Consider the following 13,032-nt stretch of genomic DNA (forward strand, 5'->3'; position numbering starts at 1 on the left):
ACATCAAAGGTACCATCATCGTCTGATCCGACAGATCCAGATCTAGGGTTTTCCCCTGAGCATCACGAGTGGGCTGCCACGACCTACGACAATGATGCCTCGAGAAGGGAACAACGTCATACACGCCGCCATCGTACGCCATGACTAAAGTCGGCGTGATTTTCACTGGAAGTCGCATCCCCCCAATCTCGGAGTTGGCTGGAACCGAACGGAGCCTCGCCGCGGAGGCGAGGGCCGCCGTCGGCACGCCTGCAGGGAGCCTCCAGCCGCCCCTCACCGGTCCTCCTCACGCCACCGGATCTGGACAGGACGCCAGATCCGCAGCCAACGGAGCCACCCATGTGCCCATGGCCGCCACACCGCCGGCCATGTAGATTCCCATCGCCGCCGCGCAGCAGGGGCGCCGCCCTAACTGCCGCCCCCGGCCTCCCATGAGACGCCGCCACCGCCTCACCGGATCTGCCACGGCGACCACCCGCCTTGGATCTGCGGTGTAGGGCCTGCCGGCACCGCGGCCCTTGCCGGCGGTAGCGGCGGCTGGGGATGGAGGAGCGGGGAGGGGCTGGCGGCGCGGGATCGGGGGCCCCTGGTGCCGCCCCAGGGGAGGCGGCGCGAGGGGAGGGGAGGGACGCGAGGAGTGGATCGCAGACCTTGTGCGGGAAAAACTAGAAATGTCATGAGACATATGTGACTGCATTGTGTGTCTCAGATCTACAAATTTCGTGCCATTTAGGCCAAAATTAGATAAGGGAACTCCATGTAGTTATTCCAACAGCTGCCTCGTTGAGGCCCTTGTAATGCACGGCGGATGTTACAACATCCAATAACCTGAGTGAAACAAGATACTCCCTCCATCGCAGTTAGTTTGATTACGATATTATATTCTGGGACGAAGGGAGTATTTCAGTGCGAAGTTACAATGGAACTGAGCAAATTACCACAGATCCCATTATCACAGTTGTTTTTTCGCTATGTTTTATCTTGAATCTACGAACACGGAACGTTCAGTTCTATACAAAGCAAACTTTTAGATCGCCGGCGAAAAGTGAGCTATCGTGGCGCAATCACGTCCTAGAGCCTCCCCGCGCCGTAATGCCTGAAAAAACACTAACTGCCGCCAATCGCCCGCCAAACAACGCGATTTCACTTTGTGTTTGTTATAGTTTCGCTAGGATGGGCTGGAATTCTGAAACAGAGGCCCAAATAGAGGCCAGCCCAAATCCCTGCAGATAGATAGCACTTCCTCCACGAAACCTATCACATCTCTCCATTCGCTTCTCTCCCTCCCATCGAAATGATTGCTGCAGCTGTTCCCATCTTCCTAGCTGCGGTCGGTAGGCCGGCTGCTGCTTCGCCGGAAACCGGATCCGGTGACGGGAGAGGTGGCAAGGCAGCAAGGCAGCGACCACGGCAAGGCAGCAAGACAACGACCACGGCAATGCAGCCGGCGACGAGGGGCCTCTGCACGACAACAACCCCGCGACCACGACGACATCTCAGTCTCACATGGTTCCAACACCTAGTCAAAGCTCATCACCCGGAGGTAGTCCTCCGATTTGGTTCGACACAAGCAGCACACAGGCTCTTGGGATTGCATTGCAAACTTTTAGGTTCAGGTATATCGGTTCAGGTTCAGGTTGTAGATTATACAGATCTGCCCTCAAATTTTTCTTTACATTATTTTTTTGAGGGGATTTTTCTTTACATTATGGTTTGTTGATATTTATGTGTTGAACTGGTGCAGACCTCTCTTGTACATTAGTTTCAAAAACGCTTTTATATTATAGGACGGAGAGAGTACTTGTTATGTTTGAATTTATACTGAAAATCCTCTGTTTTTTGCCGAAAATCCCCTGTTTTTTGGGAGAAATATGCACATGTACTAGTTGGGATGTGGGATATACATGCACATGTTACTGTTCCCATGAACTGGGTTAGTGGCCGCTGTCTCCCGCTATAGAGGCTGTAGCATTTGCATGAGCCAGCCATGAAATGGGTTAGCCCGCGGTCTTAATGTTTGATACAAAGTAAGCGCACCAAAATAAAATAAAACAATATAATTATCTGTGAGGAAGGAGCTTAGCACCATCTATCACTGCAAACTTCTTCCCAACACGAAGCCTTATCACTAGCAGAATCAAGTGTCATCTTGATCTTTGTGGTAGAAAAGATTGTCTGGTCATGGTCGGAACACAAAAAAGTCTGACGAAGTTGCAAAAAATCATCATGACCATTAGAACGCGATCCTTTGTCCACACGTCCGGCGAATCAAATGATGACGAGGGTCCCAATCGTTATAGGACTCCCAGCAGCTTAATCTGTCTCCGATGCCCTCCTAGCCGGTATGCGATGCTACGGCTTCCGGTCTAGCGAGAGTTCTACAGACGCTCCTAAATCCCGAGCCAGCCGACAGGGATGTGGGACAACGACGCTTGCCTTGTGCTGATCCATGCAACCTTGTCCCAAAAATCTGAAGTTGGAGGTTTTTGGGGGATCGTCGAGCGTAGATGAATGGCTATCATTTACCTGATGCCTCCTACTCCCAAATGCTTTTACTTTCACATTTTATTTTCTTCCTTACCCATTTCATATCGATGTCTCTAGCTAGCTCCTTTGTATTTCCTATATCTATAGCTTTACAGCTTTTGAATACCAGGAAAAAATGTGTCTCGATCAGCACAACTAGGTGAGTTTAATGTCAAATGCTGGGTCGAGGATATGGAAAAAATGTATGGTAGTTCTACTCATCTTTATGGTGCGCTGGTTGTACCTTCGTTTTACTAGGTGAGCGAGAAGGTGCGTGATTGCTCATTATACAGCGGGTTACGCGTGGGACAGTAGGTCCATCAACATGTGGTACACAATTTACATTTCATCAACGTTTTTTTAAACATGTGAACTTTATTTAAGTATTATAAACATTTTTTAAGTGGCATGAATATATAATTTTCAATTTTATGAGCATCTTATAAAAATTGCGTGAAGAAATTTTTATATATAATAAAGGAAATATAAAATTCCATGAATAACTTTCAAATGTGTGTAACATTTTTAAAATGTGGTGAGCAATTTTCTGAATTGTAAAACACTTCTCTCAAAATTACACTTTCAAAATTTAACATAGTCATGAACTTCTTTAGTAATGCCATGAACATATTCTTAAAAGTGTAAAAAAATTTAAATTTCACCAATATTTAGTTGTACACATTTTTTTTACAACTTCGTGAATATTCTTTTACATTCCATGAATATTCTTTAATGTGTGGTGAATAGTTAGAAAAACTAATTAAAGTACTTACAAAAATCACATTTTTAAAAGACGTGTTCATGTATCTTTAAAATATATCGTGTATTTTTTCTGAAAGAATAGACACAGAATACGGCCAGAAACACTGGTACAACACGAGAGAAAGTAATAGGAGTGGCGCACGCAACAATCAATAGTGCGCTGAACTACATGTTGGGCCAGCCCATGTGCCCCGATCTGTAGGCGAGCTGGACTTGCAGCTGTACAATGCCTTCTTGTTCGCCGGCTGCTCGGTCGGTGACATAGCTAACTTCCCTCCTTTGGGGCATCGATCCTGCGCCGGCAAGTTGTGCCTGATACTAAGTAGGTCCTTGTGGTTGATCTGATTCGCCTCCTAAACCCTTAGTCGGCCAACACACACATGCGATATGCACCAGAGCTCTCTTTCCCGCAGAATTATGAGTTGGAGCATTCAGGGAGATCATCCATAATACGTGATGGTTCTCATGGATTAATAGTCCTCCATTACCCGATGCCTCCAACTACGAAATGGTTTTAGTTTACCAATTCATCTCCTCTTTTCTCACCTCCTATCCATGCCGCTAGCTAGCTCCTTTGTTTTCCCTATCTACAGCTTTTCAATACCACCAAAAAGATGTGCTTTGATTAGCAGAACTGGGCTAGTTTATTTGGTGTATGTGTACATGGAGAAATGTATGGTAATGCGCCTCATCTTTATGGAGCTCTGGTTGTGCCATAACATTGCTATTTATAAGAAGGAATAACATTGATTGGTTAGCTTTTCTTCTGTCAGACATGCTTTCTACATTGGGGTGGTTCCTAGTTAATAAAACTGACAAAAGATGAAAAGTTTTAAATACGCTTGCCTATGTTGGAGAGGGAGAACATGTTCATTGTCATGTAGAGTATGTTGCAGTTTGGATTTGTGCTGCATGCTTTTCGGGGTTATGTCGCACAAGCTATGACTACTTTGATGAATATCGTAAGCCGTATTTTGGCTGTTTTAGACCTAATTAATCCAGGGATTAATTTTTTTTCTACTAGTATGAGCTAATGTATGATTATTATGGGTTGAATATATTTTGGTGGTCGTTATGCGTTGCACCAAAATACGAGGGGGGGCTCATAACACATACGGTGGGAGCACTATTGTGTCAAGAATAACTTATCTCTTTATGTTTTTTACAATCGCTGCTGGGACACTATGCACATCAATCAACAATTATTTTTAGCAGGCCCCATGAGGAACAGGTATTTATTCGCCAGCCCTTTTTAGGACTTAAGCACTCCCATGAACCCACGGAAAACTTATTTACTCAGCTTGCCCCTTCCAGAAACGATGAAGGCTAGTCGTGCTAACTAAGATCTAATGTATTGCCGTTTTTTGACCATTAATGTTTAATGATCGTCGCTCCTCCGGACGACATGTGGCACCTGCCAGAAACATCATTCCAATAGTCGCAATCAAATCAGTTTGCCTCTAACTGTGTCAGGCACACTAGTATCATTCCAGGCCACCTGGCGAACGTGTAACGCGACAACCTAATCGTCGTATATCCAAAATTTCTAACGGCATTACTACAAGACGTGTTTGTTTGGTTTTTCACACCATACAAGTTGTCGTCACATTTTTTAGTAACCTGGCAAACTGCATGCCATCTTTCGTTGCCATAGGCGGCAGTTCGGTGGTTGTGTTTCCATTCTGCTGCCGGCCTACGATCAAGCATCTCTCTATTTCTGTGCTGTCACGGCCACAGAAGACCAAAACTGCACAAAGTGGCAAGGAAAATCTCATAGGGATTTAAGAACCGCATAGATTAGGTAGGACATATTGTTGGACAGTTGGCTACGGGCCTCGGCCCTAATTATTTGTATAGCCTTTATTTGCATTCGTATAGTGACCACCACATGAAAGCACCATTCTAAATGCCTACATTAAGATTCATTTTTTTTGTAAAATCAAATCTTCCTATAATGATCGCATTGCTAGTTTTCGCCAATAAGACTAATCTTCCAACAATATCTATCTAGAAGAGCAACAACCATGTGTCAATATCCGCCAGATGCACATGGTTCGGGATGTTGAGCTACTTTTCAAGTATCGTAGAAGGAACACTAAAGGCCAAGTACCGAATTTACATAACTTCTCGGAGACTGGCATCCACGCCAATCAAACACGAGCAGTAGTGCAGCTCTATAAATTGCAAACGTCAGCTCTATAAATTTGGGTGACGCATCGTGCATGGTATGCATGGAACCAAACTGAAACTTTTGACTAGCAAGTACTGGGAATGATTTTTTTTATCTCTCCATGCATGTCAGAGTAACTAGCTAGGTTTGAGAGGCAATCAGGAATTAAGACTCGCTAGAGTCCAACCTGCTGGAATTTCTAACTATGGACTATTAATACATCGTCGGCGAAACACAACGTTTTGGTGTTAACGTGGTGTATTACTAGGGAACGGTGCTACTCTGGGCTAAACACAACGGTGCTACTCCATCAGTTCCCGTTGCTCTTGGTCTACAGGAGACCTACGAGCCGACTGCATGATCCATGTGTGGTCACTGCGAGGTAGAGCTCATGGAATAAGCAGTCAACACGCAAGGAGCCAAATGGGATGAGTGGTCACTTGAGAGCATGCCTGTGACATGTCTCGAGCTGTTGACCTACATGACTGCGAGTTGGGCTTAGACTGTGCTGCCTGCATGCACTATGGATAAGGAGGCTAGGCCTCATGTAGTCAGCCACGGTGTTATAGGTTTTTTTGCATTGTCGAACATAACAGAAACTTGGGGCATCAGCGAGCAGTGACTGGTTATTTGTTCAAATGCCATGGACGCTTTGCGATTTTGGCTTGAGATTGATACCTATGTTTCAATTTCGGCTGGCTTGTTACTTCCACTTACTGAGGTGCTTGTTGTTTATGGGTTAACTACTGCATCTGCAAGACCGCAAGCACTATGCAATTACAAAATCCCGTTTCATATCGTATTGCTGAAATCGCAGTGGGAAAGATTGGGCAACAAAAATGCAGCATCATTAATTTCACTGCTTATACTATATCAACAAACCAGGGTGCATTGTTCTGTTAGGTTGCTTGCTGCACAGTAACGTACCTTGTTTCATATCCCAGTTTTTTTTATGGGATTCTTGGTTCGTGTATGCTTTTTGGTTCATGTTTAAGCGGAAGACATGATTGATCATCAGTATTGGCTGTTGTTTAAGCGGAGGAGATGCTTGATCATCCACTCGAAAATGAGGCAATTTAGAGCTACAACCATGATTAGCAATTCTAGCGCCCTATAGATCCGCGGACAGTGATCGGTTAGACGTTGTATTCTCACTTGCACAGTTGCATACCTCATACCCGGCACCCTATATCCGTAATTAGCATGTAACATGAAACCAGTCTACGCATACGATCAACGAAAGAGACGGACATAAAAATCCGCAGCAAACGGACACTGAAATGCACATAATCCACTTCACATCATCCAAAAGATAATAACAGTTCATCGTTGGGCAGGTTTTAAAGTAAACAACTAAAAACGATAATATAAAACTAAGGAATTTTTCTGGTCAACAACAGCCAAATCCCAACAAGGTAACCACAGTTTGGTGTGGGAGAGAGCACTTCCCTCTCGCTGCGGCCATCACCCCCCCTCCCCCGGTGTCGCCTATCAGCATAGCACCGGGGGCGAAACACTCGTGCCGCTAGCACTCACCTAGGTCCTGTCGTATCTCTCCAACTCTGCTGCCAGTCTTTTGCCACGATGGTGGTGGACCCCACTTCCAAAGGTGGCGGGGAGGATCTTTGCATCGGCGACATTTATTTCAGTTCATCAGTTGGGAAGATATCAACTGTCTTGCTGGTGATGGAACACTGGGGCAGCAACCCCACGATGCAGCGGTGTCTTCGTGCAACCTCCCTCTCGGAGGTGGCCTGATGGTAGCCTGCCAGTTGGCAGTCCAATAGAGGCACCACCTGCTCTGGTCCATAGGGGTGGTGGGGAGGTGGCGTGAGGTCAGGGCAGTAGCAGTTCTGCCCTGCATGGTGAGCAGCAGCGGGTGGCCTCGGCTGGCGAAGACTTGTAGGGGGCCTCCATGGTGGCGGTTTGTTGTATTGTGGGCACAGATCCGACTGTATATGGACTATGTGGTCTCAGCGGTGCCATTGAGGAGTAAGCGGGGTTGCGGTGAGCTGCCTTGCATACTTGGTCATGTGGCTTGGGCGAGGACTGTTATCATGTTGCCGAAGATGCTTTTTGGGGTAGGACGTAGTGATGATGGATTTGGTGAGTTCCGGGGAAAGCTTAGCCCGACCTAGGTCAATGCCGGTGTCGCGGAGTCCTAGGACGTCGTTCCCTCCTTGGAGTCGTCGTCATGGAGCCCCTTCACCACCATTGTCGCTTCGGTCTTGGGCTCTCGAGGTGAAAACACAAGTTTCAACCTTTGTCAGGGCGGGAGTCAGCGGCGTACTAGTCGCTTCCCTCTTGGGGGCGACACCTTGGACGTCTGGTCCTTCTTCAAATTGTTGCGGCTTCGATGGCTTTGTGGGTTTATCGTCGGCCAGGCATGTGAGGATCCTTGGGGCTTCGGTGGGCGTGGCCTTAGGGCCTGCAGGGAAGTCAGACTAGCGGCTCTAGAGAGCATCACTGTGATATGGAGTGTCTGGTTAAGTTGCGTGGGCAGTAGAGTCGTCGACTCGTGTAGAGTATGGATTTCGGGTCGGCGTGTCTGAGTTCTTGAGCTTTGTAAGCCGAAGTGGCGGCTCCAGATCGTGTGGTGGGGTGGTAACTCTTGTTGTTTGGGCAACATGGAAGTCAACTTAATTTCCGTGTTTTGTTGTAACCAGGGGATGGTGTGTGTTTTGTCATATCGATTTCTGTCCAGTTTCCCTATAAACTGGCCAATTCTCTTCTTCTTAATGCAAAGGCCGAGCTCCAGCCAGTTTCCCGAAAACGGAGGGCGAAAATGCTTCACCACTTCCTCTCCAAGTCCCTTCCAGTCACCAGCATATGTTTAGGCGTCCCTGCAGGAGTTGGATCGTAGGAGTCGTGAGAGCCATCATCGGAGCCATCTATGGGGTCGGAGGAAGAGAAGGAGACAACGTAGCCATTCATCGGTCAGACGTGCCGGTCCTGCTTCTGCGTGAGCTTGGCCACTCTCATCGCCTTCGCGCCTCACGCACAGACTGCTCCAAGCCCAGCTGGTGTGCCTTCGCTTTTTTTCTCTTGAGCCAGCAGGCATTCGTCTCCACCGTCATAAGTGAGTGGCAGTAGACCCATGCTAACAGCTCCTCCTCCTTGTCAGGCACCGCCGACAATCTGCAGGGTGGCTGGAGGACTATGCGGCTGCATCCGATGAGCCCTTAGTCTCCCTTGCCCGCTGCCTCTCGCGGTGGGCGCCACATGTCTCCTATTCGGGTGTGCGCTTCCGCAACACCGACGGAGTGGGCACTAAAACCCACCACTGCCCTTGAGGAGCAGTGGCCGGAGGGGGAAGACATCGACGAACGGGCGGCACGGAGCGAGCTGCCCGCGTGGAGTTGCTCGTGGGGTGGGAAGGGCCAGCTCCAACGCCAGTGCTGCGTTGGCGGGTGAGTGGGGACGGAGCAAATCTGGAGCTGCCGCTCATGTTCACCCGCGATCGCTGCAATGTGATGCGGAGGGCTAGTTGTCGTTGTCGCCGTTCGCGTCGCGGAGGAATGTATCCCACGCGTCGACGGATCTGTCCGTGTGGCTACAATGCTGGACATGTTGGACGGAGATCGGGAGGGGATGGATTGGACGGAGATGCCGAAGTCGAGCCCTGCATTTTATATCTTCCCCGTAAAGAGATGTGTTCTGCTGGTGGGAAAAAGCCTAGACTCGCCTCCCCTAGCAACCAGAGCCGTGGGTCCGAAGATGCCGGCTATCAGCAGCTGACAGACAGGGCAGGGAATCGGTTTCTCCATGGCGGAGCCAGGTGCCATCAGAGGAGTTGGAACCCCAACGAGAGGGGAAGGGGGGGGGGGGGGGGGGGTAGCCGCATAGATTAGCTAGGACATATTAGTCGACGGTTGACCATGGGCCGCCAGGTGGGTAGGCCTAATTATCTTTTTAGCTTTTATGTTCATTGTGACCACAACATGTACGCACCATTTTAAGTGCCAACCCGATTTCCTCAAAAAAAAAGTGCCAACCCGATTTCCTCAAAAAAAAAAAGTGCCAACCTGACTTATCTTCCTACACTGCCTATTTGGAAGACCATCGACCTATGTGTTATCATCCGCCCGATACACATGGTTGGGATAGTTGTGCTAGTTTACAAGTATAGAACACTAAGAGCAAAGATAATAGCACAGCCGGCTGCTGGCTATATAGCAATGCCACGTCATCATAAAGCCTTCTCTCATATAGTAGTCTGGCGTTTTGGCTGGCTATTAGCATGGCTCCATTTAATATGAAGTATTTATTGCTTGCAGGTGCATATGATCTGCTGTGATCTACAGTAAACAACATCTTTGTGGCCATTTCAAAGAGCATACATATACATGCCATCCATGCAACCAGGAAATAGGAAGACTGACTGGCATTTAGGCAACAAACATATGTCATACAGCATCATAGTACTCCAAACATGTCACACAGCATCATACTACTCCATAGCATCATGAGTAATTACTTAAGATTACTTAAGTCTTTAAGAAAGCATTCAGCAAACATAATAGATAACATCTCTGGCAAACAAGCCGTTCACGACCACAAGCAACAATCATAGTTTTGATCTGGACGATAACAAAAGTCACAAAGCATGGAGGGTACTTCGCTGGAAAGGAGCAACCACTCATTTGCATCAATAACCTTCAACCACTGTATGGAAAAGGAACCGGGTCAAGCTTAAAAATTTAGCCAATGCAAACTTACAGCATGTGACATCAAGAAGTAACACTGAGTAGTAATGCTGGAGAAAATCACTTCTATAAATCCTGTATAGCTACACAGGTTCAGTAAAAACAAATACTGTAACAATAGGAAGAGGAACAAGCTATAAAGAAGATCTCACTCTCTATACAAGCATATTGGCAGATCAAATAAATTTTCTTGAGCACTAATACATTCACACTGACTAAACTATAGAGTACAGAACTATTTGGTTAACGAAAAGAACAATTTAAGATCAGAGAAAGCATACCTATAAGTAACAGCTGCCGCAATCACCACATCACAGCTCACTCCTGAAATAAAAGTGCATGTAAGATATCAAGGTTACAGTAAAAAAAAAGGAATATGAACATGCAGATATCAATATCCCACCATGATTAATTATGATGGCTGTTTTGAAACTTATGCCAGATATGCTCGACTAAATCACTTTTAAGTTGGGCATGCTGTGGACGAGCACGAATAGTAGCTTTTCTACGCAACACATCTGCGAAACATAGATTACCACCAACATTCACTTCGGGAGGTAGAGCAAATGAAGCCCCCGGAATCTCATTCAAGTCAATATGAATTTTTGCTTGCTCTCTCTCATCTTCGATTATCATATTATGGAGAATCACACAAGCCCTCATGATCCTTCCAACACTCTTTCTCTTCCATAGACGTGCAGGCCGACGGACAATGGTAAAACGGGACTGTAATACCCCAAAAGCGCCCTCGACATCTTTCCTTGCCCCTTCTTGCTTCTGGGCAAACAACTTGTGCTTCTCTATTTGGGGAAGTGGTATAGTCTTCATGAAGGCAGCCCATTCTGGGTATATACCATCAGCAAGGCAGTAACCTGTGGTATACTCATTCCCATTGACAGAAAATTGGACTTGAGGGGCTTCTCCTTTCAGTGCATCAAAAAACAGTGGGGATTGATTGAGCACATTCAGATCATTATTTGACCCAGCAACTCCAAGAAAAGCATGCCAAATACGAAGGTCCTGGGAAGCAACGGCTTCTAGGATCATCGTTGGTACTCCATAATCGCCGCGGGTGAATTGCCCCCTCCATGCAAGAGGACACTTCTCCCATCGCCAATGCATGCAATCAATACTTCCTAGCAATCAATGCCGTGTTCTGAAAGTAACTAAGGTAACCACCAGGTGGGTGAGAATCCACTCCCCTGCTCAACGACATAAAGAAACGAAGAGTGATCAGCACCGAGCTACATGCAAGTATATACTCAAATTTGTAAAATCTGAATACAATACATTTGAGATGCATACTAGTTGATCACAGCAACTATTTAAAGGAAAAATAATCTGAATTGATCACAACAATTATTTAAAGGAAAAATCTGAATTGATCACAGCAACTATTTAAAGGAAAAATAGTTTATGCAGTCATATATCATACACACTATCATGTGGAACTGAAAAGTTGCACTACACTGCAATCCAAGATTCAGCAAACGAGAAGTCACGTGCTCCTGTACATCAAAGAAAGATCATCTAGCAGAAGAAACTTTTCTTTTTCTATCATTACTAAGCTACTAAAAATGAACTCTGAAAATAGACAGTAGAGTAGTAGATAGATTTCTGATGTTGTATCATCTAACTAGCATATCATACAAGTGTGTCAGCAGCTCTAAGAAATGACACCACGATTCAGAGTTGAGATAAGCAATGGAGAAAATTCATACCATACTTGTGGATCAGAGTAGTCCATATTGCCAGCCATGTACCAAGGTGATGTAGAGTCACCGATGCAAGCAGGTGGTGCCCAGCAAGGACCTTGAGCCGTAGGACCCGATTCACTTGGTTGCTGCAGACTAGCCGCCAGAGACTCTTGTGGTCTTGGGGGGATCCAAGTGCTTGTTCTCTGCTTTGAAGGGAAGGCCGACGGGATCCCCGGCGGCGGGGCGGACTTAGGCGCCGGCGAGACCAGCAGATGCGCCGGCGGCGGGACCAGCAGATGCGCCGGCGGCGGGACCAGGAGATGCGCTGGCGGCGGGGTGAGCAGAGGCGCTGGTGGAGGGGCTTCACGAGGTGCCGGCGCGCGCGTCCGTTTGGACTGCTGACCCATCTCCTTGATGTGCGCCGGCGACAGTTCTAGGGTTCGGGAGAGGTGGCGATTTGGGGAAATTTGGAAGGCTTGATTTGGCGCGAGGAAGCTATTTGGGGCGACGACACGGGCTGATTTTCGCGCGCGAAGGAGGAAGGAGAAGCGCGGGAGGCGGGACAGGCGCAGGGGATCGAGAGCGCCGGCTCTAGCGCTCGCCACGGGCTGCAAGCGGGCGCAAAGCTCTCGTATCTTGTGCCGCAGCCCGGCGCTTGACGAAGCGCCCGTTCGCTTCTCTCTCCCTCTTTCTCTCCCCTCCAGATGTGATTTGGCTGACGTGGAAGGGCTTATAGCCAGCTGAGTCAGCCTTATTATACTTGCTTTAAAGGCCAACTACCAAGTCTACATAACTTCTCGGAGACTGGGCTTCCATCAATGACACACAAGCTGTAGTGCAGCTCTATAAATTGCAGACGTTGGAGTAGTTTTGGTAAGCTAGCAGATAGAAATTTCTAGGTGTTATTCCTTTTCATTTGGGTGATGCATCCTCCATGGTATGCATGTTACCAAAATGAAATAAAGGAATAGCTAGTACTGGGAATAATCTTTTTGATCTCTCCAGGCTTGTCAGAGTAACTAGCTAGGTTTGAGAGGCAATCAGGAATTAAGACGCACTATACTGACGTCTGAAGCCCCTCTAACTATGGACACTATTATTTCATCATCGATGAAATACAGGGTGCTAATCTTACTTGGTGCATTGGTTCTGAATTGAACGGTGCTACTGT

The 13,032-nt window shown here is 47.1% G+C and overlaps 1 protein-coding gene across 1 annotated transcript; it reads right to left on the reverse strand.

Moving 5' to 3' along the window:
* Positions 1 to 9,827: 9,827 nt before the first annotated feature.
* LOC109734425 (uncharacterized) lies at positions 9,828 to 12,620 on the reverse strand. The gene is made up of 4 exons (XM_073500771.1): positions 11,886 to 12,620; positions 10,568 to 11,366; positions 10,446 to 10,488; positions 9,828 to 10,123 (listed from the first exon to the last, which is right to left on the reverse strand). Exon 2 carries the CDS (start codon positions 11,284 to 11,286, stop codon positions 10,573 to 10,575), a length of 714 nt encoding a protein of 237 aa, XP_073356872.1. The 5' UTR covers positions 11,287 to 11,366; positions 11,886 to 12,620; the 3' UTR covers positions 9,828 to 10,123; positions 10,446 to 10,488; positions 10,568 to 10,572.
* Positions 12,621 to 13,032: the final 412 nt, after the last annotated feature.

The sequence above is a fragment of the Aegilops tauschii genome, chromosome 6 (assembly GCF_002575655.3).
Source record: "Aegilops tauschii subsp. strangulata cultivar AL8/78 chromosome 6, Aet v6.0, whole genome shotgun sequence".
NCBI lineage: Eukaryota > Viridiplantae > Streptophyta > Magnoliopsida > Poales > Poaceae > Aegilops > Aegilops tauschii.

Coding starts and splice junctions, on each gene's coding strand:
- LOC109734425 (XM_073500771.1), bottom strand. CDS start 11,286: ATGCATTGGCGATGGGAGAAGTGTCCTCTTGCATGGAGGGGGCAATTC.